The sequence below is a fragment of the Gadus chalcogrammus genome, chromosome 4, assembly GCF_026213295.1.
Source record: "Gadus chalcogrammus isolate NIFS_2021 chromosome 4, NIFS_Gcha_1.0, whole genome shotgun sequence".
In the NCBI taxonomy this organism is placed as follows: Eukaryota; Metazoa; Chordata; class Actinopteri; order Gadiformes; family Gadidae; genus Gadus; species Gadus chalcogrammus.
Genome location: NC_079415.1, coordinates 9,410,089 through 9,436,011, shown reverse-complemented (window position 1 = coordinate 9,436,011; position 25,923 = coordinate 9,410,089). Strand labels below are relative to the sequence as shown.

Sequence of the window (25,923 nt, the reverse complement as noted above, 5' to 3'; positions counted from 1 at the left end):
TATATATTATTCTGAAAAATATCCCAGTGTAGATGGATGTCATTATTAAGTATCGAAAATTACGACCAAGCCTACTGATTCTGATATTTATTAGTATTATTAAAATGCAACATTTATCAATTATTTTATGAATAATCAATATTCCATAAATGTAGCATTATAATGTGTGGAATAGAGCTTGCAATGTGAACTTGGCCTAGGCCAATCTGTGAGAAAATGTAGCCTAAGGCTTTCTCAAATCTTTGCTTTAACTTTCACAATAACATTATTCCATCACCTGAATACTGTTTTTTACACAACTTTTATTTTTTTGTTGCTTGTTTTTTATTTGGTCATGTTATTAACATGAATCTCACATTCATAAAAGTGATGTGTGGTAGTTAGTGAATGTATTCCAGACAGATTTATACCGATTTTAATTAAACCAGGGTCTAGTAAGTAAGCTATCAACAAGGTTGATGTTTCCATTAATAACTAAATAAAAAGACAAGCTTCATGCATCATTATTAATTTAATGTGAATTTGCAACATTGTAAGAAAAACATATGCAAAGTGTCAATAACTTTACAAAAACTGTGCTTACAAAATGTAACCATGCAAATTACAACAAATTACATTAAAAAAACGAAAAAAAAGTGTCAAACAAAAAACAAAGGACTTAATCGCAAAAATAATACATTTGCACATGACTTTCACATAAATTCATTTTTGGAATTATTGCAAAGACATCATATGAAAACAAATATTCATATTTAAATGTTCCACATTGTAGGACTCCTGTATTTTGAATCAGATGTAGGCCTATTTGAACAGATAGATTGACATAGATTGACTTAAATAGTAGGTATAATTTGAGTGTTTGCGCAGAAAAGACAGTCAAGTAATTGAGAAATGTAACATTCGCTCACCTGTGGTGGAACTATGATAAAGATGGATTCCTAAACCAAAATAAGCCAGAACTGATCAGAGTTATTGAACCAAAGGACTTTGAACGTTATATTTAGAGTCCTTACAGGACCAATTCTATGACGGGATAATTAAATGGCTGAAATTATTTCCGAGAAAAACTGAAAGGGCAAGTGAAGAGTTGTTCAACTGCGCATTTAATTTAGTGTTTATTAAGAAAGTAATAGGCAAATTACAACGTTTTGAGTCTATTGGCATCAGACAAAACGCTGTCACTTTAAATTTGCAGCACCATCAACAAATAAAAAAATGTATGACTTCAAGTGGAAGTATGGGAGCTGTAATCCAGTTATACCCTGCTTGTAGTTACATTAGATGCTAAAATGGCATTTTATTGCAACATAGAATACCTTCATATTTAGATCAGAGAACAACATGTATTTGTAGCTTACATTTAGTGAATGAATAGTTTGAGTAGTGACAATTTACAAATATACATAAAGTTAGTTAATAAACTAGTTACAATATATATGCCACAACATTAAATACCCCATATTTGTAAAGCCATTTGACTCCAAATTCTGGAATAAAAAGCTAAATGTGTATAAGGTTACAGCAACATTATAATCCAAGGCTACCAAGTCACGTTTCCCCATACAAAGTTCAGTAACCTTTTAAAGATGAGAGGCACACGTTTTATTATTTCCTGTGCATTAGGCATTTATATGAACATTGTCATTGTTACTAATTTTGAACAATTTAGTTTTATGTTCCAATGGGCTTTGTGTGTAACTTGCTCATTAATATTGGCAAAGCTCTGGCACCAAATCATCATCGTATCAGTTTGGTTCTGGCTTCAAACAATACATTTATAAATGCATTAACAAGGATTTCCAGTTACAGCGGTAAATGCAGAAGGATTGAGATTAATTGGCATGAATGGCTACTCAAGACCATCTCCTCTCATTGGAAGGCAATTAGTTGAGAACTCCACCAAGTGACTGAATGAAAGGAACACCTTAAGAGCACTGGGGGTAATACATTGAAGACCACAGCCTCAAACCCTGTTTACGAGGAAGCAGACATAATGGGAGTAAGAAGGATCTCTTGGTCTCGAGTCATAAACTTTACCGGGTTGCTTGGTTAGGTTTTCCTGCATGGGCAAAGGCTTTGTTTGCGTCTGTTGTGAACCGTTGCAAACATCGTTATCGGTCACATAGTTGTTCTGTGGTATTTAATCCAAAGAATGGGTAACAATGGATGTGGCACTCGTCTTTTCTAATAAAATGCTTTGCATGTTTAATAACACAATTTCTATCATGTCTGAAAATAAAAATGTCTAAATCCTACTTCTACAGAGGTTATCACTAAATGGGTATTACTGAAGAATAAAAAACACATTGGCTATCAAATAAAAGTGGTTACGAGTTTAACCATTTAAAGTTACACCAAACGGATTATATTCAACAAAGCAATAAATAGGCCATTACTAACACCTTTTAATTCTTACAAGACAGTACATCTACCGTCTTTACTGGTACACAGCATTAAACAAATGAGGCATAAACATTCCTGAAATATAAAAGTTAAAATGTAAAAAAACAAGACAAAAAACACCTAAAAAGAACAAACATGCTTTACTGTGCAATCCAAAGGATTGAACAATACCCATCTGATAAAATAATCTGAAGCAGAAAGCTTTGGGTTGATTTGACTCCAATGTCGATTATTATGCAAATTCTCAGAAAAATTGAGGTTGGAATTACGACGTCAATGTAACTACTATCGGCAAGATCGTACAGAAGATCAGTTTGAGATAATACGTCTCCGTGGGAAGGATCAAATAAGGAGAAGGAGGCCCATGTGCTTCTTAGCCTTTTTCTCCCATAATGCAACTGCGACCAATCGTGTGCCGTCTTTTACCCAGAACCACTTCCATTGGACATCAAGGTAGCAAGTTAAACACCAAAGAATTGGCTAACAGGAAAGAAAAGCAGTGCAGCGGCCTTGCCAAGCCTGTCCAATGTCTTCACTGATGAAGTCCTTGAACAATAACATCTGAACTATTTTAAAGATTGAGCATCCCACCTACCAAGTAGAAGGGGCTAAGGGGCTGAGGGGAAAGAGTGTTACGAGTGATCCTGCAGCTCTTTGGCCTTGGCCAAGATGGTGTGCACATCCGTGATAGGGTAATCCTGGAGTAAAAAAATACAAGTACAAAGAGTGCATCACGTAAAATACATGATTAAAAATCAATTTAAAGTTGATGAATAAGACTTATCATCAGTGGTCCCAAAAAAGGAACCGAATCGCCCGATCAATACCTAATAGTTATATCTTTATTCCAGAAAATAACATTCACTTTGAAACTCTTAACCCCCTGCCAGACTGGCCACGAAAGCGTAACAGCGTTTTGAATCTTCGATAGTTTCAATTTCAAGATAAAAACATCCAGAGTTGTACAACCCCAGACATTGGTCAGGACAATTTAAAAAAGGTCAACACGTATGACAAACGGTGAGGTCCTTGGAGCTTCAGGTGAGTTTGGTTGGCCGTTCGGCAATGAAAACATTGGCTTGTTAAATTACTGAACATCTACTGTATGCCCGATCCACTTGTGAATGTTAGACAACAATGAAAAACCATGTATAGCTGAGCACTCATTAGTTGTTTATTCTGTATTCTCCTTTAAACTCCTCTGGCACTCGACGCAACACTGTGACACGTCCGGGGGAGCAGGTCAAAAAGAAACACTACGTGATGCGACGCAACGCCTTCATGCTCAGTGTAGCTCCCGAGGTGAGTAGAGGCCAAAGAATTACTGCTGAGAGCATCAGCACATCAGAGTAACCGCGCGCCACTGAAGAGAAGCATAAAGTACTCAAAGACATTCTTACCTGCAGCAACCTCATATTGATTGTGAAGTCTCCGGCTAGCAACTGATCACGGATCAGTCTGTGGACGGAAAGAAAGCGCCAACACAATTAGGACCGAGACCACAAAGGCAAAACATATCGATTGCTCAGGTCAGGCGAAGAGGCGGTGGAGCCTCACATGAGCATGGCGCAGCAGACGAGGATGAGGAAGTGGAAGCGGTCCTGGTCGGAGAACAGGGAGTCCCAGATGCGGATGACGTCGGGCAGGAGGAACTCCTGGGACAGCAGCAGGGTCAGCCAACGGAAGGTGAAGTACTGGGGCTTGATGTTCTGCTCCTGCTGTTGGGCAGGAGGCCGAGAAACGATTGTAGGTGGAACATTTATGAATGAAATGGCTCAGTACTTTTAATTGGTTGCTTTTATTTTTTTTAACAGACTGAATAAGCCATCCTCGCCCATATACAGCAGGCCAACTTTGGATGCATTTTAGTCAATATATGACTCAAAAAGAGTGTGACACACACACACTGAGTCATTATAACCATTTTCAGAGGTTTCCACCTCAGTATCAAAAATAGAACCAACTTGCTTCAGCCAAAATACGAATACAGTTTTCATCTCACTGAAAGCTGCTTACCTCATCAAGGCAACTATAAAAGCCACTCACATTTCCTGCTCACCCACATTCTAGTCACCACCCGTATCCCCTCTCATTGCAGAGAGGGTGAACACAAACTGAACTCTTTCTCTTTCCTCCTTTCATTTTATATAGAGAGTTGTGCATGTGTGTTGGTGGAGGATAAGAGTTTCTTACCAACTTCAGATAGAGTTCCATGTCCTTGTCTTTGAGCATGGAATACACGCTCTCCATCTTAAAGGTGATGCCACACTGGGAGTCATCCAGGCTCTTGATGAAGTTGTCCCTGTTCTCCGACATCAAGTTAGTGAAACAGAAGAATGTGTCCGCCTCAGCATGCTCTGAAACATTAAGAGCACAGCAGGAACATTCATTATAAATCAAAAGAATTACGAAAAATAATACGCCTTTTTTCATATTTCTTTTTAGAAATGGTCTTATCCAAAACGGTAGTTTTTTCACCACCGACCTTTCCATTCATCGTTTGGGTCTGTGGCGAATGTATAATAAATTGGCCCGACGATCTCGTTCATGCCCTGAACGTAGGCGATGCCGGGGTTGAGCTTGGCGTAGATGAAGAGGATGCGTTCGACCACCTCCCAGTGTGCTTCACTGCCGTTGGGCAGCACCTCGTACTCGTTGGATGGATAGAGGTTCAGAGACTTGCCCGGAGAACTCACCTGTACACAGAGAACCCAATGGGGAATAGGAGCGTGCCATGGAGAACCAAACCCCAGCGCCACAGGTTTTCGGGTTTTAACCGGGCTTCAGTGTTTACATGGTACTCAAGCAACCCGGTTATGAACCGGGTTATCCGATGTGTAACCGCATCCTACAGAACATGCCACTCACGTTGGTGACCCCGCTGCGGTTGCGGTTGACGGTCTGTGCTTTGAGGGTGGTCTGTTCCACGCGCCGCCTCAGAGTCTCATAGTCATTCTGAGGGTCCAAGATCAGCTGGCAGGGGTAGTCCGTAGCGCGCTGGAAGAAGGCCATGTCGGGGTACAACCGCCTGCAGACACACATTTTAAACAACGTAAAGTGCTTTTCTGGGACGAAGAGGCTTGTCCTCATTCCCCACAGAAAATACTGAGGGTTAATGAATTTTGTATCTTGTGAACACGAAAGTTCACAAGATTTAGGACAATACTTTATCCAAAACGACCAACAGGTAATAATAAAGATAACGAGATATACAAGATTTAATGAGCAGGGAAGATTTTAGGTATCTTGCTCAAAAGATGCCTACAGGTTGGCCGTGAACAAACTTAGAACCTGGCCGTCAAACAGTCAGTTTCATCACAGATGAATTGAAAGTAATGACTGGCAAGAAACTATTCAATAATCCAGTATGATTGCCAAAGTCTAGCTACTACAAACTTACCTGACATCTTTATCAATTTGTAGCAGAACTTCATTATCTTTGAAGTAGTTATTCCACCTGCTGTCTGGGTTTGGATTTAGAGGCTGAAAGTCAACACAAAAACATTGCATTACTCATAAGTGGCGCTAGTATGTTTACTCAGGGGAAGCCAACAAGTGGCTTCAGCGCATTATGAGGCGAAGGAGGATGTGGGCAGTGTAGTGTAAACAGCTTTCAGTAACCGCTAAGAGTTGTTTCAACATCAAACGGCATCTAATGTGTGCTACAAGGTTGATAACAGTGTCGTAGTGCTGCAGAATGGCAAAGGCTTGATGCAGAAATGCTCAGGAGAACAGGTACAATGGTTCCACACAGAAAAGAGTGGACTCACGTGATCCTCCATAGTCACGTCTTCCCTGTTCAGTCCCAGGTTGGCTTTCGCAATGCCAGGCTGAATGATCATCTCCTTTAGAAACTGTGAATACACCTCTCTGGAAGGGTATCAGAACACACAAAGTGACCGTTGAGGAGATACGAAAGTAAAGTAAATCCTGGAATTTTCCATGTTCTGTCTGTCACCGATTTTTTAATCCGACAGTTCATTTTGACAGTAAATAATGTTAAAATGATCATCTATTATTTAATGAAATAAGTGTATCCAATCGTAAGTGAAAAGGGAACAGCGGTTGTGATAGTATGTTTTGACAGCCTTTGAACGAGTCAACACATGTTTTGATTACCTCTGCTTTGTGAGGAAAGAGTCCCATACTGTCTGGTCAAAAGGTAGATAGTTAAGAAGAATCTACCAAAAGACAAGCAAATGATGCACATGTTTATCAACATTGTTTTTGCCAATTTAACTTGTACCCAAAGCATTACAACATTTGCATGGGGTAAACATATTTGCTCCATGTCATTTTCTATTTAAAAACACCTATCATGGGATGTTAAACCTAATTACATTCACCTCAGATACAAATCTATCAAATATCCTAACTAGTCAGAATACAGGCCCCACCTTTAACAACAATAACAATTAATAAGAACCAAAATAAATGCTTACTTTCCAACAAACTGCCCGAATGCCTCCTTCAAAAGGGATACCTTGGTGAACAAGTTAATCAAAACAGATCATTAAAAATGTAAATAAACATACAATGTGCATAAGAATAATATAAATGTGCATTACAGTAAGGTATTCGAATTACCACTGAAGCACAGTTCCTGAAGTGCCTTTGAGTCAATCTGCTTTTCACCCAAGGCCACTTTGAATTCCTGTACTCTGAAAAAGAAATATTAAATATATAATATAACAATTATAAAGTTAAAATCAACTGCATCAGACATGTAGCATACATACTGGTCTGATCATCATATATTATATATATATATATATATATATATATATATATATATATATATATATATATATATATATATATATATATATATATATATATATATATATTATAGTTATAGCCAAACTCATTCTTTACACAATTAACACAAACAGTTGTACTATTTTATGAAAGCAGTGGTACAAAACACATGAGAGGGCTCAATGTTGAATAATTCAATAAAATATATTTATTTCGATTGATCAATGAATAATTTAGAAGTGTACACAACGTCCTAAACATAGAAACAACACACAATTAATATGACCCATCATTACAGCAAGCTTGGTTGCCTTGTTAAATCTTCATAAAAAGTCTTAATAAAACAGACAATATGGAGCCAAACATCCTTTTTGCCCAAAAAAAAAAAACTCCCTCATCATCCTTGTAAACTAGTCAGGTACTGCAATGATTTTACTGGACGTTCTTCATTTTGAGCGTTTTCACTTTAGAAGGGCCAATAGAAAGTTATAGAGATGTGTGAAGTTCCTTTGCAATTGCACCATGTGCTCCCTTCCATTTTAACCTCATTCATACTCTGTACAACGTGCCCATGCTCATCCTCCTTATTAGCATATTAGTATTTCGCCTGAGATGCAGACTGTCTGGAACAAGGTTGAGATGCTGGAAACGTCCCTTCCCCATCTCTACCATCCGTCTCCCAGTGTGTCATAGCGCAATCAACTTAGACCATACTGATGTTGAGTTGAGCAACAGCTGACACTCTTGACCCTGCCTGCATGCATTATCTATTAAGTTCCAACCACATGATTCACTGTGTAAGGTTAATGTGCAGTAGGACCAACGTGCATCTAATAAAATGGCGGAGTGAGGCTGGCTAACTAAAGCAGCAGGTATACTTTCCAACGAAGACATTCACAGAAATGTGTTTGTGCTTTGGTGATGCTATTAATAATACCTTCAAACTCTGAAACGTTATCTTCCTCCCAAATACAAATAATCCAAGAGGGTTTCTTTCTGTTGAACCAGCACCAAGGGCAATCCTTGTTACTCTCGGCCCCATGACAAAAACCCTTCTCATGGGTCCTACACCCTTAATACTTTTCAGTAGCTTGAACCTTGTGATTTGAATCTCCTTCCCCCAATGCTACCTTTCAATGAGTCACAGCAGCCATCTGCCTTTAAAACAAAGGTTAGACCTTGTTTGCCATAATTGCTTTGATGAGACTTCTTGGGACCAATTGAGGCAGAAAAACACTCCCAAGTGAAACTTGAGCCCCAGTACACAACAAGCAGGGATTGTTCTAGTTCAGGTCATCATACTCCATCTGTGGTCATTGGAATCGACTATGCCACAAAAATGAAAAAAAAACATGTTGCACAGTAGATATCATACAAGGGGGACATATTTATAAGACATTGTCTTAGACTAATTTGCTTGACGCATTGCAAGACAATTTATCTGTTTCTACAGGTCAGATGTATGGCATAGACACCATTATACTTTGTCATTACTGACGCAACAGATATATACATTTGATGGTAAAATTGTAGTCATATAATCAACAAACATTTCACGTTTATCTGACAACAAGGGGGTATAATACTCCCAGTAGGCATATAGTCAGCGTGAATGTGAGAGAAGTAGCCACAGGCTATAAAGAACCGTTCCGATCAAGTATCAAAGAGGTAGTTTGACGGAAATACAAGCTTACTCGTGTTCCCTCAATTGGCGTAGTCATCATCAATCAATCAATCAATGGGCCAACTAAGTAGGGCTAAGTAGGGGTTTTCAAGGTAACGGATAAGGAGGCCTTGTTTTTTCTTTCGCTGAATTAGCATGGTCAAATATGTCTTCAATAAATATTAATGTCAAAACCCGTTTGATCAGAATGCCACCACTTCAATTTCATTCCTTGTTCATTTCCTTATGTAATGTGATGCGATATTGTGATCACAGATGCATGGTGGTTTTAAAAGCCCAACGTTACACATATCCAATAAAGTTAACGACGCTGAAGTTGGCATCCGATTCGCAGCATCCGATTCGGCTTGAAAACCACTTAGAATCTTCAAATCGGTCCTGATTGAAAACCACTACACCTAGACTCTTCAAATCTGGACTACATTATGTAAAACATAGTTTCAGATTTGTGAAACCTTTACCCTATTTGTGAAAATGCAATACAGACTTATTTGAATGCTTTTTAGGGGTCCAGACCGCATTGCATTTTCACAAATAGGTTAAAGGTTTCACAAATCTGAAACTATGTTTTACATAATGTATAGCCTCACTGTGATAATTTAGTCTAGATTTGAAGAGTCTAGGTGTAGTGGTTTTCAATCAGGACCCGTTCTAATGCAGTCTGGACCCCTAAAAAGTATTAAAATGAGCCTGTATTGCATTTTCACAAATAGAAAAAAGGTTTCACAAATCTGTAACTATGTTTATTATAATGTATAGCCTCACTGTGATAATTTAGTCCAGATTTTAAGAGTCTAGGTGTAGTGGTTTTCAATCAGGACCGATTTAAAGTGGACCAGCTGCTGAATCGGATGCTGCGAATCGGATGCCAACTTCAGCGTCGTATAAAACGAGCCGTTTCGTTGTAGTGAGTAAACAAAAGGTTAGCCAACCAACGATGAAGTATATGCATGCATGTGCCTAGGGCAAGTCCAATGAGCAATCATATTTTACTGTGATCTTAAGACAGAAACACAACGGCCGCGTCAGCCAGTCTCGTGTCAAACTTCAGGAATTGCTGATTTGTCAGTCAGCTGATGTGTTATCATCACGATAGCTAGCTAAACTTACACAAAGATAGCAAAGAATCAGCAAGCAAGGCTCCTTATTGTGCAATTTACATTTTTCGTGTATCGTTATTGGACTGCAAATGCAAAAAATGACATGCTCGGAAAAAATGACACATTCAGTTTGCTAGCTGTGACAGCACTAGCAAATGTACCAACAAAGCTGAGGGGAGAGCTATTGCTAATGTTAGCAACACTATAGCGTATATAGTAGTACACATAGTGGCTGGTAAACCAGCGTGAATGGTGGTTTCTGACTAACACTATAGTATCATAATCAAACCCTACATTAATTAATACATATTCATCATTGTCTCACCTGTTTCGATGTTTCGAAGTAGACATGTCTACGGCAAGCTGTGACGGTCTCCTTTAACAGCCGTCGCTACCATGAATGAGATGAATGATCGTTCGAGGCGGTGACTCCGAAATCTTATATTAGGATCACTTCCGTCTTCATCTAGAAATTTTGGGCTGTGTAGGTCAGCTGTATAGGTAAACAAATAAATAATTTGATGATGATAATCCATTGCTCTTCTAAAATAACGGCCTCGTTAATAATATTTTGTAAGCAGTTTAACCTGTATTAGAGATAGGTTACGATTTGATTGTGTATTATTACATTGCCCAAATGCTCTAACTATGTAAAGATGTAGTTGTAGTAGTGGTTCTCAAACTATTTGTTTGCAATTCCTTATAGGATATTTTTTCAGCCAAGTATCCCTTTCACAGCAAAACATATTTTGTGGTCGGAATAAAGTACAACTAATATACAATGTATGTGCATGTTATTTGGAGTATATAGGCCTATTAAATGGATGGTACTATAGATGGTAAGGAACATAGTGCATCACTGTTCCCATTTTGGTATTTTTTTACCACACTTCTTTTTATTAAGGAGGAATTATTTTTAAAAATGTTTTATAAGCAAAATAAAAACAACTTAAAACAATACATTGCAGACATTTCCAAGTAGCAATCATGCAAAGTCAACTGCGAATGCGCACCCCCATTTGAGAAATACATGGCATTGTATAGACATCTTTAAAGACACTCTGTAGCATATCTGTGCCTTTACTCATCAAAGGGCCTAAGACTAATTATATAAAAGGAAACCTTGTCATGGGATGAAGCTATCCGCTGCTTTCCGCTGGAAGTTACATGGAAACAATGTCTTCAAATTGTGTTGGAGAGGTGAAGTAAATAATGTGATCCATGGTCTAGATACATTTTGAACTAGACTTGTAAAGACATGCTTTGCATAGACTATATTGACTATTTACCAGAAGCTATTTACAACTCTCTAAAGCCATTGTCTTCCCTCACCTTTCTTGCTCTTACAGGCCTGCAATTGAATTGTCCCTAATGATTATTGCTGTGGTGCTGAGTCAAACAATTATTTTTAATATAGCAGTCTGTTACCATAATCTGTTTGTACGTTTGGAGAAAATAAATATGATCACTTTATTTGAAATAAAATGAATGTCTTCCTATTTGTAGGGAAATTAAGTTGCTAAGATGTAGGCCTATTGGTGTAGGACTTTAAAATGTTTTTGTTTTTTTCATCGTTTGAGCAAGTAATCCATTTCATTGCGTACTGATGTAGCATTGCAAGGCAATGTTTTGTTCCTCAATGACTCGATAATGATAATAGCAGGCCTTCTCAAACCAAAGTGAGGAAGTTACTTTTATGGAACGTGGATATAAATGATGCATTTAACTTTAGGGATGAACAGCCATATTGATGGAAACGCAGACAGGTCGGCTAAATGACAGCTCTGCCAACTATAATAGTTATATCCATATGTAGGGTCCATACGATATATAGGGTCAACGCAAGGTTACTTGGCACAAGAAAGACACAGGGCCTACCGTGCAGCATAACCTAACCGTATCCTAAGCGACTCGCACGCCAGATGTGCATTCGATACTTATGTTTATTATTTTCAACCATAAACAAGTGACGGAAATAGAAAGTAGGAAAAGGTAGAGCAGGAGGGGGGCGGGTGAGGTGGTGGAAGAGGAGGAGTCTGTTTGTTGACATCGGGACGAAAACGAAAATCAGATGAGTGGAGACTGATGAAAATATATCTAACAGCAGTCAACAAGGTATCCAGCCTTGGCGAAAGCTAAGGTAGAGTGCTTACTGGTTAATTCTGCAACAATGAAGAGTTGACCGATCATGCTCTCGTCTCCCAGAACATTTATACTAAGCTCACAAGTCTATCGGTCGCTAGCTTACCAAGTAGCAGGCGACGCTTATAGTAGCAAAAGTCAACGTTAGCCGAAAGCTAGTATATATATGATACAGATGACATCGTATCGGCACGTCGTGGTTTAACTTCAAACAGCGATAGGTGATATTGATTAAGATTGTTTTGGCTAAGAAGGCTTACAAGAGTCGTTGGTATCTAACGCTAATAATGATAATATGCGCTTTTATTCTACATTCTAGCTAACCAGCTAGCTAGCTCACTTAATAGTCTGCCTGTATGTTCACTCTCTTGATGTTTTAGCTAGCGAGCTATTGAAGCACAGGACAGGTACAGCAGGTATACTGTACAATTATTATATCAGACAAGTTCATTAACAGTTATCAACCATTATGGCAGAATCCATTGATGTGAATGTAAGAAGAGTGTAATGCAAAAATAATATGTATTATTAATTTAAGCAAAAGCAGTTTTGAGAGGGCATAACAGTCTAATTGTATTCACTTTTAAATGGTATTCTAAACTAGATAAAGATTGTGCCGAAAAGCCATAACCATTTTATAATTTTCACATTTATTATAGTAGGGATTATAAATTATTAAAGCAGTTCCGTAATTACAGAAGGTAGTATGAATATTGTTGCAGCGGTTTTGCTGTTATACATTGAAGTGGTGAGGCTTATAACTTTATCATCCTGATTGCCAAATGTGTTAATCAAATATGACTTTGTTATTTTGATAGATGCATGTACAACTCGTTCATGAGTCATTTGGCAGTACAAATAAATGATTGTGCCCTAGTGCCTGCAATGTGAATGTCTGTAGTTTATAACTCCTACGTTCTTCTTTGCTACCCTGTCTTTGATCTGTACCAGAGGGAGAAGCTAATATGGCAGCAAAAACAGGAGACGACCCGGACAGCCTCATGGCTTTAGCAACAGTCTTCTGCCTGAGGAACCTTAGGAAGACCATGTGTTACCAAGGATACAGAAATAAGCTTTGTCTGCGCTCAGACATCTTTCTTCCTAGTGAAATCTGTGATAAGCTGGTCAACACGTAAGTATAGGAATTTGCCAGATATATAATGTGTGAAATAGTTTTTTGCCAGAAATGGCCAAGAAGTGTTTTAATACAAAAGTTACATTTTGTGACTTTTTTTTTTATCAACAGGTATATGGACTTGGTTCACACAGACAGTAACTTTGAGCCACAGGAAAGTTTTTTCCAGTTATTTTCAGACCCCAGAAGCACAAGACTCACAAGAGTACAGCTCAGAGAGGATTTTGTACGCGACAGAGACTTGGAAGCCATTAGAAAACAGGTAAGGTGACACCCAAGAATATTGATCTACAAACAAACATTTCCTATTCAATATTAGACTTCTTATTATATTTGTATATGAGCTGATGATGGGTCAAATGAAAGGTAATAGGTTGAGTGGGAATATGTACCAAGTGACCACTACCTCTGCTTATTTACCTCATATAAATGGTATTTTAATCCAAATACATTAATACAGTCGCAGTTTAATTCTGGTCTCCTTTATGAATATAACCTTTGTTGCAAAAAATTTAATTTAGCAGTATTATTTATTACTTAGAAAGAATTATGAACGATTAATAACTAGGACAATCGTGGAGTTGGACAAACAAGTAGTTAGCAAAAGAGTCAGCTCATGATTTTATATTTTATGGTCATGGTGAACTATCACCATAAAACGCCATAGTTCAAGCAAACAAAAAGTAAAGCAAACTTTTGAGTTCAGTAGAATTATGGCATTAATTTGGTTTGGCCACTAGATGGCTTCAGATCTTGTGGCCTGGCAACCACAGAAAATATAAACCGTATTAATTGCTTTGTGGTCAAGGCACACAAAAGGTTAATCTCGCTGTTATTTCCTGTAGGTCACATTTGTGAATTGCAAAATGTTTCTAGAATATTATGGACCCTCCTATTTTACATTAGAAATTAAACACTACTCGATACAACATTATTTCATTGATTTGAAATGACAATGAGAAACATGTTTTTGGCGCTGAAAAGTGTTAATCTCACTCTTCTTGCCGTATTGGCCGACTCTTCCAAACAAAAAAGCCAAAGTTCTATATTAAAAAAAAACGTGAAAACACCAAGACAGCACAAATGAACTGAACATGAAACTAAACTTACTTTTCCTTAACTAGAATAAAACTGGAGCTTAATGTGTGTATCAAATAACATTTTAAGACATTGTGTATATCCCAAGGTTACACACAGAATGTTTAAAGCTAAAGATATGATAATAATAAAATAAAAGTGTATTATCTGAAGAGCCTATTCATAAGGAATGATCTAACCCCCCCCTCCCCTCCCCTCCCATCAGGACCTGATCAAGCTCCACCTGACCTACTGCAGCAACGTGTCGGCCCGCAGCCTCAAGACGCTGGGCTGCTTCAAGGACACCCTGGTGTCCCTGTGCCTGTTCGGCTGCAGCAACATCTTCTACCGCAAGGGCGGCGCCCCGCTGGCGTGCGGCGAGGACAACGAGGAGGACGACCTGGCCAACCCCGTGTCGCGGCAGGCGCTGGAGAAGGACTTTAACTTCGAGGGCTTCGGCCGCCTGCGCCTGCTCAACCTGGGCGGCCTGCCGGACGAGATCGACGTGGAGCCGCTGCTGAAGACGCTGACGGCGCTCACCTCGCTGGACCTCTCGGGCGTGCAGCTGGCCCGGGCCGCCTTCCTGACGCAGTGGAAGGAGCGCATGGCGTCGCTGGTGCTCTACAACGTGGACATGTCGGAGGAGCTGGTCGGGACCCTGCTGGAGCTGGGCAAGCTGAGGTAAGACACCCCCCCCCCCACCGCTGCAGTAACCGGCCACAGGAGGTCGGGGGTCGTTCTCTTTGTTCATGCATCGTTGGATTTTATTTGTGAGCGATACGCCGTACTGAGGGAGAGGGTGGTTGCGCTGTCAATCCCCGGATCAACGTAAATATACCGTAACCTAATCTTTGTTTTGCCATGTCTCGCATGAGAAACGAGGTTGAAAATGCCACTTAACCAAATCTTGAAATACATTGACTGCTGTTTCTGTGTCTGATGAGGGGATACTCCATGATAAGGAATGGAGAACCATAATGTGGGGTCTGCATGGTCAATCAGATTCAGATTCTGGTTAGCTGATTTAAGAACACTTTCTCTGCCAACAACGATAGAGAATACTTAACAACCACGAGGCTCACACAAAGCACTCTACCGAGGTGTTTGTGACACTGATCTATGTGATCTTAGGGGCTGAGTGGATGATTGGCAGTAGATCCACTGTGTTGTTGTAATTGTTGTAAAAGGGAGTGCAGTTATTACATTGATCATCCAGTATTTATACAGGCAACGGTTGTTGTTGCACTGAACACAGGCGTTTGAAAGTAGACTTTGAATCTGCATAATACTAAGTAAATAAAGAATTACAATGAGAAGAAAGAGGTCAAACATTACAACGAAATGTAAAAGGTCAAACATAATAGTGTGGCAATTAGCCTCTGTGAGACCTATGTTGAGCAGGGAACATTAGTATCAATAATATTCATATTTTTTCTGGCCCTAATGTTCATTAGCATCAAGCTAAATTATGTTATTCCTAAAGTCGGCATAATGCACTGTTAAATGTTTTATGTTTTTGGGGGAAGTGCACTAAGGATATACGCATCAGTAGTTATTCAGCGTAATGTAGGTATTGCTAATGACATTTTGAATCACCATTCACAACTTAAGTGTTCCCCTAAAAAACAGAACGCTATATATTTATAAATATTAGTGCTGTCAAGCGATTAAAATATTTAATTGCGATTAATCACATTAATGTCATAGTTAACTCTCAGGCAATTTTTCCATGCTAAATATCCCATGATTTCTTTGTCCCATTAATTTTTCTCATTTTAATGCTCTTATCGACATGGAGCAGGGCATCGGCTTGACTTGTGCAAATGTTTTTTTATTGATAACAACATTGGCATATACTGATCAAAACAGGACGATAAAAAAAAAAAAATAAAAATTGTGTTAATCGCGCGATAAAGAAATTAACGCCGTTAAAATTGGTTTGCGTTAACGCCGTTAATAACGTGTTTAACTGACAGCCCTAATATATATATATATATATATATATATATATATATATATATATATATGTGTATGTGTGTGTGTGTGTGTATTTCCTGATATTGACCCGACAGCATCTTCTCAATGTGTCCCCCAGGCATCTGGACGTTTCCAGAGAGAGCAGGCGCACGTCCAAGTTCAAGATGACCAGGAAGATTCTCACGGCCATTGCCCAGCGGCTGGTCAACCTGGTGTCCCTGGACATCTCGGGCCACGTCATGCTGGACAACTGCACCGTCCCCCACGTCAAAGACGCTATGGGGCGGGCCAGGTAACCCCCGGCAACCACGCCCTACATTCATAGGTTGTGTCATTTATTAGGTGAACAAAAGAAAGTGTAGGTTTATGCTTTTGGTATCTAAATATTTGGTTGTTTTTTTCTAAGCACGATTGGGCTCTTTTAAAGTGTCATTCTGGCGAAAATGTAACCGAGGTTCTTTGTTTTGGCATGTAAACCTATCAAATAAGCCCTCCAGATAAATTTTTCATTGAAAAATGTATCTGTGTCGAGTATAGAGTTTGCCCGGCGCAATGTTTGGCTTCAATGTTTTTGAGGGGCACAGCGAACGCCACAAAATCAGCATTTTTTAACCACTAATATAACTAAAATAGCACCAAACCTCTGGAGTAGAATGATTAGGGTTCCTACACATAAAAAGAAGCATCAACAACTTAGTAAGCGTAGCGAGTATTTAAAAAAAGACAGCTATCCAAGTCTGTGCCTTACCGGTAGGTCCATGTCTCCAGGAAGTCCACACAAGTCGATTACCGGCTACTGTAAATAATATAATAGATAATATAATATTATTTATGGTAGCCCTCCCGCTACGCTAGCGAGAGGGCTTATTTGATGGGTTTACATGCCAAAACAAAGACCCTGGGTTACATTTTCCCTGGAATTACACTTGAAGTAGTGCCTAGTACAAGTAACCATAGTTCAAAGCAATGTTTTAATTGCCATTCAGTTGATTCGTTAAAAATTAGGAAGAAATACAGAGGCTAATATCATCGTTTACAATGCCATGCTTATTTAATTGACATGAACGTGTTTCCATTCATCCTTACAGCACGGAGCCCTGCAAAAGCAGCATCTATCCCTTCCAAGAACTGAAGAGACCTCTACAGTTTCTGGGTTTATACGACACCACGCTATGTAACGTGACACATATCCCCGCATATAAGGTAAAGGTTATGGGTGGGCAGAAACTAGTTGTTTAGGTGTTATCCAATACCCGACAGCCATCAGTGTGAACAGACCTTTGGCTTTCTGTAACACATCATCGCTTAACTACAATTGATTGTATGTTAACGGCGAGTGCGTGCGTGTGTGCGTGAATTTAATTGAATGAAATTTATTTCAAATAATCTTGAGGCCATCTTCCAAGAGTCAATATAAATCCAAGATAAGATACTGTACTAGATAGCCTTTTAATATGAACGTGTATCTTATCTGTAGAGAGAAGGGAAAATATGGTATAAGAGGCCAACAAAGTGTTGCCTCAATCTTTATTTGATCATTATTTCTTAGCCCTACATCGATCAACACAATAGAGCTTAATTCATTGAGAAGTTATATATGAAGTGTGAAATCAACAAGTGAAGATGTATCTAGCGGTAAAGTAATGTATCAGCTTCTTTATTTGCGTAACACTTCCTAGTGTAGTGTACCTAGTGTACTAGTTATCGAAAGTACAGTAGGCGTATAATGTATAGGTTATGTTCACGTTACCCAGGGATCAGATCTGATGTGTGTGTTGTCCGTCAGGTGACCGGGTCGAAGAACGAGGACCAGGTCCTGAACGCCATCGAGGCGTACACGGAGTTCCGGCCCGAGCTGGCCCACCGCGCCATCAACCAGCTGTTTGACATCGCCAGGATACAGCACTGCAGTCAGCTGCTCCGAGCCCTGCAGGTACACCCAGAACCACCACCCAGCACCACCACCACCACCACCACCAACAACAACAACAACAACACCACCACCACCTCCTTCAACATCACCACCACAACCTTCAACACCACCGCTGCCGCCACCACCACCACCAACAACAACACAACCAACTTCTTCAACACCACCCCCCCAACACCGCCACCCCCGACACCACCAAACCACCTGGTCTATGGAGCCCCGGGTCATATAACACGAATTAGACTCACATACTAGCTTAAAAAAAAAGCATTACAAAGTAGCCGTGGGTCGTAACCATGGGGACAACACCTCCCCTTCCTCACCTCCATCTTAAGTCATAGTTTTCGAATTTGATCCAAACAGGTGGTTCATTTACACTTGAAAGATGCTGTAGATTAGATTACAGAGCTATCGTTGGAGTGTCATTTGTTAGAAGTAGCATAGCCATCCATCAGTAATTAATCTGTATTTCAAGTTGACTGCACTTGCCTCTGAACGGTTTACGGCGTCTGCTGATCGGTTCCTCACAGGTGCGTGAAATGCAACACCTTTCAATGCCAGAGAAACACGTGGGAGCCAGGCAGGGACTCCTGTTATTTGTGGCTGTTTAGTGTACAAAATCTTGCCCGCCTCCCTTTTCTCTCTGCTCTATCTCTCTCCTCCTACTACTCAAATCGTACTCACGTCTTACACGCATTCCCCTCTGTGCGTTCCTCTCCATGGCCAGCTGGTGATCGCCGCGCTCAAGTGCCACAAGTACGACAAGAGCATCCAGGTGACGGGCAGCGCGGCGCTCTTCTACCTGACCAACACGGACTACCGCAACGATCAGAGCGTGCGTCTGCGGCGGGAGGTCATCCAGGTGGTGCTGAACGGCATGGAGCAGTACCAGGAGGTCACCGTAAGTGCTCCACCCCAGAGACCCCCCAGATGAGACACTGCTCTTAGGGGGCCGATTGTGTTTCCACGGCGACGCAACGTCCTTGCGGACCCTCCTTGTTTCCACCGCAAGGGCCTGACGGGCGCCTCACAAAAACTTGTAACCTTGCGTCGAGGCGACGCAGCAGCAAGGGCTGTGATTGGTCCGCTCACTAAAACCTTGACGCAGAACCAAAACAGGTTCACGGCTGCGTCGGAGCGTCTGCGTGATCCTGGCGTTGCTTGGTGTGGAACTATAATCAGCCCTTTATGCATCGTCCCAGACGGGCATTTCAAACCGCCGCCGCAGAATGTACTAACTAGTCTTAGAATCAACCGTATTTGTCAATAGACCAGTGCACTTGACGTGTGCATAACACAAGCTGATATTGTCCAAAGAAAGATTTAGGAAAATTGCCTATGCAAATCTATTTTAGGAAAAATGGTCAAACCCCGTACGGTATAAACGTTAAAAAACGACCTTGAGGTCATTATCTCTAGTAAATCCCTCATTCTTTGACTGGTTTTGACCCACACACGATCCATAGCGTTGGCGTTTACAGTAAGGTCCGTCCTCCCCCCCCCCCACAGGTGCAGAGGAACTGCTGCCTGACGCTGTGCAACTTCAGCATCCCTGAGGAGCTGGAGTTCCAGTACAGCCGGGTGAACCAGCTGCTGCTGAAGATCCTGGAGCCGGCCCGCCAGGAGGAGTCCATCCAGAGGATCGCCGTGCACCTCTGCAACGCGCTGGTCTGCCAGGTGGACAACCACCACAAGGAGGCTGTGGGCAAGATGGGCTTCGTCAAGGTGCTGTTTTCATTTATGAGAGTGTACAAATTGTATGTTGTGTTTTATAGCAGCCACAATAGGTCAAAGACCAGATGTACAAAGCAAGACATGTTTTGGGGTATGCACTTGCGGTTCGATTAGGTGCACGGTTGACCAAACCTTTGAAGGGGAAGTTACATGCTAGCACAAAAAACACACACACACACACACACACACACACACACACACACACACACACACACACACACACACACACACACACACACACACACACACACCAGCAGTGCAAGGCAATTCATTTGACATTTCAGATTCTTCAGTTCAATTCATTTGACATTTTTAGCAATGCTTTGCGTTTTTCATTCAGCTGTCACTTTATTTGTTTCCAACCATTTACATTTTCTTAAATGGTGTGCATGTTTACATTGTTTACTCCATTTAGACTTTTGAACTTTTGTTAAAATCCCTTCATTTCAACCTCACTTTGTACTACAGCACTCACCGCATTCTCTCCAGGAAATGCATTTTCTAGTTTGTTCTAGTGTTTGGTACTAAGGTTTTGTTGTCTGAAATTTGGTAATAGGGTTAGGGTTTTATATCAGGATCAGGTTTGAGTCTTCGGCTTTTTGTTCTAGGGTTTGGTACTCTTCTATGATGCAGTATGAGTTAAGATATTAGGCAGCCAACTGATTAAACTCAGTTCATAATGTTTCTTTAGATTCTTTCTGCCAAGCAACACAACCACAAGTTAAAGGGATAGAATTTTCTTTGGTTCATTTTGAAATTGAATCAAAATAACTGGTGACACATGACTCTCTCACATGTATTGTTACTCTCCATGATTCATTGACATCTTGCGTATGTACTTCCTCTCAGACGATGTTGAACCTGATCCAGAAGAAGCTGCAGAGCAGAATGGTGAGTGGTGACCTCCTCGCCGGCCTAACTACTCCTGTAAGCCACAGGACTCGTGACCAGTGTGTTGAGTCCCATGGCTTTGTTTGTCTCAGTGTGACCAGGTGATGGAGTTCTCCTGGAGCGCGCTGTGGAACATCACAGACGAGACGCCCGACAACTGCCAGATGTTCCTGAACTGCCGGGGCATGAGTCTCTTCCTGGAATGTCTAGAAGTAAGCGTCTTTTCATTTCCTCCATGCTTTTCTGCCTTTGTTTGACTTGTTTACTAATACCCCTTTTTCCATCGACATGTAACGGGTTACATTCTGATTTAAAGAACATATTACCGTAATTGGTTTTGAACCTAAAAGGTAGTTCCTAGCTGGAGCCAAAACATAACATGTTTTCTTCGACCTGAAGTGTGAGCCATGACCATGATCAGTGGGGGTGTCATATTGTACAGCTTGAAAATAGACTGTTTACTTCTACTTCCGTGGGGCATTTTGCAATCCCCTAAATTACAACGGTGACCCTCATGGCTGTTCAAAACGCAGGCTCGTCAACGGTGGGCAATTCGTGCCGATGGTTTCGTTTTCTGTTGCATCATAGCTAGTTTACTGCGGCCCTGATCAAATGGTTCTTAATCAAGTTGCTGAAATGCTGACCGTTCATGTCTAGCTTGACTGTCTCGTAGTGACAGTCATTGACGTTCAGTGAGAACTATTGAGGAATTCATTCATGTATTTTTGTTTCAAAACATAATGGATAATAAACAGACATAACTCATTGCTCATCCTTCCAGGAGTTCCCAGACAAGCAGGAACTCCATCGTAACATGCTGGGGCTTCTGGGTAATGTCGCGGAGGTCCGAGCCCTGAGGCCACAGCTGCTCACCCCAAAGTTCATCCTCGTGTTCAGGTACTGAAGGGCCCATTACAGGACCCTTTTACAGACCCTTTAAGAAAGTACTGGGATTTAACATCAAAAAAAGTCCTGATATGATGGTACTTAACGATATTCTGTTATTGAAAGGAACGGAAGGTGAGCAAGATTATATGCACACATTATAAGTATTCCTGGGAATAATCTCCTTGGAGCGATATCAAACTGTATTTGTTTTATATGCGCTCATGATATGGGTTCATGGGCGAGCCTTTATATACAATAGACCAATTTATCTTCATAAAGGGATGGACGTTGATGATTTGCATTATGAGCACGATGCCACACGTCGCTAGGATTCCACGGTCCAGTGGTAGAAGCTTATTGTCGTGTGGAAGTTTCAGTAAAAAAAAAGAAAAAGTGTACTCTCCCTTTTTAAATTATGAATGGTATTTAAAGAGGCTATGAACCCATCCCACCAACACCTCCGCCCTCCACAGTAAGCTGCTGTACAGTGAGGCGGACGGGATCGAGGTGTCCTACAACGCCTGCGGGGTCCTGTCCCACATCATGTTCGACGGGCCCGACGTGTGGGGCATGGAGGAGCCACTGCGGGACACGGTCATGAACAAGATGCTGGACGCCATCCGCAGCTGGGACGTCACCTCCCGCCGCAACATCAACTACAGGTCAGAGGTCGCGCGGAGGAAGCTAAGCCGATTGGTCGTTTTCCTTTTTCTCCCAGGTAGCATGGGGTTGCATTAGCTCAAGAGGTAGAGCGGGTTGGCTAGTAACCGCAAGGTGGCTAGTTCGATCCCCGTCTCGTCCTAGCAGAGTGTCGAGGTGTCCCTGAGCAAGGCACCTAACCCTAACTGCTCCCGACGAGCTGGCTGTCGCCATGCATGGTTGACTACGCCGTCGTTGTGTGAATGTGTGCATGAATGGGTGAATGTGAGGCAATGTTGCAAAGCACTTTGGATAAAAGCACTCTATAAATGCAGTAAAATTAAAATGAAGCACGGTGCTACCTTGATCATCATTTTTGGGTCGTTTCACCTCATAATTCAGTTTGATATTACACAGACTGGGCGGGGCTGTTTCCACCTCAACCGAACACTATGGGCGTCAGTGTTGTTGTTTTGCTGTTGCTTGCGAATCACACAGTTTTCGTTAGCCTTTTTGAGGTCACCCCTACAAAACACTGATTAGCTTGTGGAAAATTAACGCTGAGCCGAGTTTCAACTCGAGCATCCGATAACAATTTTAACTAAAAGTCTCATAAATATATATATAAATAGAGGGGTTTGGTTTGAAGTTCTTTTTCATTACACAAGCAACGGGTCAGAGTTCATGATTCTGTGTCAGGTACTCTGCAATGCAGGCATTTTTAGGACCATTTCATGTAGATAAGGTTTAAAATCCGGCCATGCGTTGCACCCACTTACTGTTCAATCAATGCCTTCTATCTGCTATGTGTTGCTCAGGTCTTTTGAGCCCATCCTGCGACTCTTACCTCAGGGTATCGCTCCAGTTAGCCAGCACTGGGCTACCTGGGCCCTCTTCAACCTAATATCTGTTTATCGTGAGTATCCTAGACCCTTCATCACGCATCTATTACAACCCTTTTCAATTTCAAATATATTACATTGTTTATCTCTATATACTCGGGCCATAACGTGAACAGAACTTTTCAATATTTCTAATGCAATGACTGAATGAATGTTTGGCGAGAACTGTATTCAACTTTATTTTGAGATGATATAGACTACTGTTGTTTGTTTTTAAAATCTCTCTCCAGCGAGTAAATACTGCCCCCTGCTGATAAAAGAGGGAGGAATAGCTCTTTTGGAGCAGGTTCTTGAACTGGATAGCTCCCATGACGACACAAAGGACATGGCAAGGTAAACAAAAAACGAAATAAACCAATGCAAATATAGAAACCTTTCACATGATGTTGATCACATTCCAAGTTGTAAGCCATAATGGTACCTTTTCACCATTATTAAACCCCCCTTTAATTGTTCTACACTAAAAATCTTGAATAATACAATCTAATCTGGGTGTGTGGTAGTCTTATTATTCATTTTGGGCACAAACCGCCCAGATGGTGGCTTGAAATCTGGAGCATCAGATCACATGATTGAAACCCAGATGGTTCTCTCCGTGGCTAAGCACATTGGTTGAAATACTTCCATTCGTGTCAAAGGACATATTTCACCCGTTGCATTTTTCTCTTTGTTTGTGTTGCAGAAAAGTAATTGAGCAATGTGAAAACTTCAAGGAGGAGCCCATGGAGATCAACCAGGGTCAGGAGGTAGCGAACGCACAGCAGGCCTAAGGGAGCCCCCATCGCATTTCAAGCTAAACCAACATAGGACCCCTTCACTGGGGCCAACAGCCGTGTGCATTTTTCTCTGTAGAGCAGAAACATTCTGTGGACACCTGAATCACAACGCTATTTGGATGGACACGCACCATGATTTGACTATTATGGATTTAAGATGTGCATGGTGTGTATTTGTGAGTGGGTGTGCTTATTTTTGCTGCACATGTACGTATATCTTCAACTGGGAGCAGTTTGTGTTGCGTGTTTCTGTGTGTAAGAAGGAGGGAGAGCTGCTCATTTGGATCTTCAACCGGGTGCAATCTGGAGCGGTGTGTGTGTGTGTGTGTGTGTGTGTGTGTGTGTGTGTGTGTGTGTGTGTGTGTGTGTGTGTGTGTGTGTGTGTGTGTGTGTGTGTGTGTGTGTGTGTGTGTGTGTGTGTGTGTGACAGAGCTGCCCATGTGTATCTTTAAAGTGGAGCTATCTTGGGGTGTGTGTGTGTGTGTGTGTGTGTGAGCGTGTGTGTGAGATGGAGGAGAGAGAAAGTCAAAAAGAGGCGCTTACTTGACATGGCATGGCGTTCGACTCCATGGCAACAGAAGCGGATCCTCCCCCCCCCCCCCCCCAACCCCATCCCTATCAGCTGTGTAGGAGGGCTCATGACCCCGTAGTCTGCAGCCCCATCATTATCGCGGCCCCATCAGCAGCAACGTCACACTCACGGAGAAGCCCCCCCAACCTGTCTCCTCTTCATCTGTAGGAACGTGGAGCCCACCACTACACTCGATTGAAGAGAATAAGCCGTTACTTGGCAGGGTGCTGTTGGGTGTGGATTGGATGGATGGATGGAGGGAGGGCGGGTGTGATTGCAAGGGGGCGAACACGCCCCGCCTTTTATTATTATTGTGATAAGAGTTGAAATAATGGCGTTCTTTGTGATATATGTAAATATTTCATGTACTGTCCCACCCTTTTTTTTTTCCATGTGTGTATGGTTTATAATATAACTGTCAACTCTTGATTTTCATGACTGTATTTAAATTTATTTAGATTTTATTGACACTAAGGAATAAAATAAATAAGTGTAATCTAGTCATCTTAGATGGTCAACACGGATCTTTTATACGACTAGTTCTCAATAAGGGTGAACCTAGCTTATATTTGCTAACATTGTACCTGTGTTATTTTGTTGTTGTTACTGGCAGCAATACTGCAGAGCCCTGGAAAGCTAGTACAACACCTGAAATCTTTGAGCGTTGCCATCTCAACAGTGAGAAAATTTGTTTGAAACGTATCTAAAATAAATACCCAAACCGAAGTTCCTTCATTATCCTTGACGGTCTCCTTGAATTACGTTTACAGTTGCATGGTCAATTTTACACATGCATCAACTATACACAAACTCACACATGCTTATTTTCATAAATTAAGGACCCTTAAACCACAAAGGAAAAGCCCACAGTCACGCATGCAGATGGTACAGTTGCCGCCTATATATATATATATATATATATATATATATATATATATATATATATATATATATATATATAGTCATTGTATGTATGAGCTGAATTTGGATTCCACATTTTAAATGTATGTTTAGAATAATTCTGAAAGCACATGCATGACTGTCCTGCTCTTACAAACGCAAGTTTGTACAAAAGTTTGGCTCTAGTATTTATATGGATGGTTCACTTATTTATGGTTTCAATACTTAGTTATTTTTGGCTAATGATTTGGTTCATACTTAATATCTCTGCATAGAGAGATGAAGAAACTCTGTGCTAGCAATTTATCAGGTATTTATGTTCATATCGCTTTGATTGTAAGACATTCACATTCACACTATCCAAAAGCCCCACCATTTAGGATTCCATTTTCCTTGGCTCTAAATGTAACTTTACC

General features: G+C 40.9%; 2 protein-coding genes across 2 annotated transcripts; one reads left to right on the top strand and one right to left on the bottom strand.

Annotated features, from left to right (window-relative positions):
- Positions 1-299: 299 nt before the first annotated feature.
- Positions 300-10,435, bottom strand: tbc1d13 (TBC1 domain family, member 13). Its single transcript, XM_056587984.1, has 12 exons — positions 10,271-10,435; positions 6,991-7,064; positions 6,846-6,886; positions 6,523-6,584; positions 6,174-6,273; positions 5,804-5,886; positions 5,272-5,431; positions 4,889-5,099; positions 4,597-4,760; positions 3,961-4,121; positions 3,804-3,861; positions 300-3,101 (listed from the first exon to the last, which is right to left on the bottom strand). Exons 1-12 carry the CDS (start codon positions 10,294-10,296, stop codon positions 3,036-3,038), a joined length of 1,206 nt encoding a protein of 401 aa, XP_056443959.1. The 5' UTR covers positions 10,297-10,435; the 3' UTR covers positions 300-3,035.
- Positions 10,436-11,954: 1,519 nt separating this feature from the next.
- On the top strand, positions 11,955-25,372 carry zer1 (zyg-11 related, cell cycle regulator). The gene is made up of 16 exons (XM_056587983.1): positions 11,955-12,085; positions 13,039-13,219; positions 13,334-13,484; positions 14,526-14,980; positions 16,395-16,568; positions 17,365-17,479; positions 18,063-18,209; positions 18,934-19,107; positions 19,716-19,931; positions 20,790-20,831; positions 20,924-21,043; positions 21,613-21,728; positions 22,193-22,381; positions 23,177-23,274; positions 23,491-23,593; positions 23,943-25,372. Exons 2-16 carry the CDS (start codon positions 13,053-13,055, stop codon positions 24,028-24,030), a joined length of 2,355 nt encoding a protein of 784 aa, XP_056443958.1. The 5' UTR covers positions 11,955-12,085; positions 13,039-13,052; the 3' UTR covers positions 24,031-25,372.
- Positions 25,373-25,923: the final 551 nt, after the last annotated feature.

What these genes read in the sequence shown, in the direction of transcription:
- tbc1d13 (XM_056587984.1), bottom strand. Translation starts at nt 10,296, where the DNA reads ATGTCTACTTCGAAACATCGAAACAG. An exon ending in TTCGGGCAGTTTGTTGGAAA is followed by an intron (nt 6,585 to 6,845) that starts GTAAGCATTTAT and finishes GTCTTTTGGTAG; the next exon opens with ATTCTTCTTAACTATCTACC. An exon ending in CAAATTGATAAAGATGTCAG is followed by an intron (nt 5,432 to 5,803) that starts GTAAGTTTGTAG and finishes GTGTGTCTGCAG; the next exon opens with GCGGTTGTACCCCGACATGG.
- zer1 (XM_056587983.1), top strand. Translation starts at nt 13,053, where the DNA reads ATGGCAGCAAAAACAGGAGACGACCCGGACAGCCTCATGGCTTTAGCA. An exon ending in TGGAAGCCATTAGAAAACAG is followed by an intron (nt 13,485 to 14,525) that starts GTAAGGTGACAC and finishes CCCTCCCATCAG; the next exon opens with GACCTGATCAAGCTCCACCT. An exon ending in CTGGAGCTGGGCAAGCTGAG is followed by an intron (nt 14,981 to 16,394) that starts GTAAGACACCCC and finishes TGTGTCCCCCAG; the next exon opens with GCATCTGGACGTTTCCAGAG.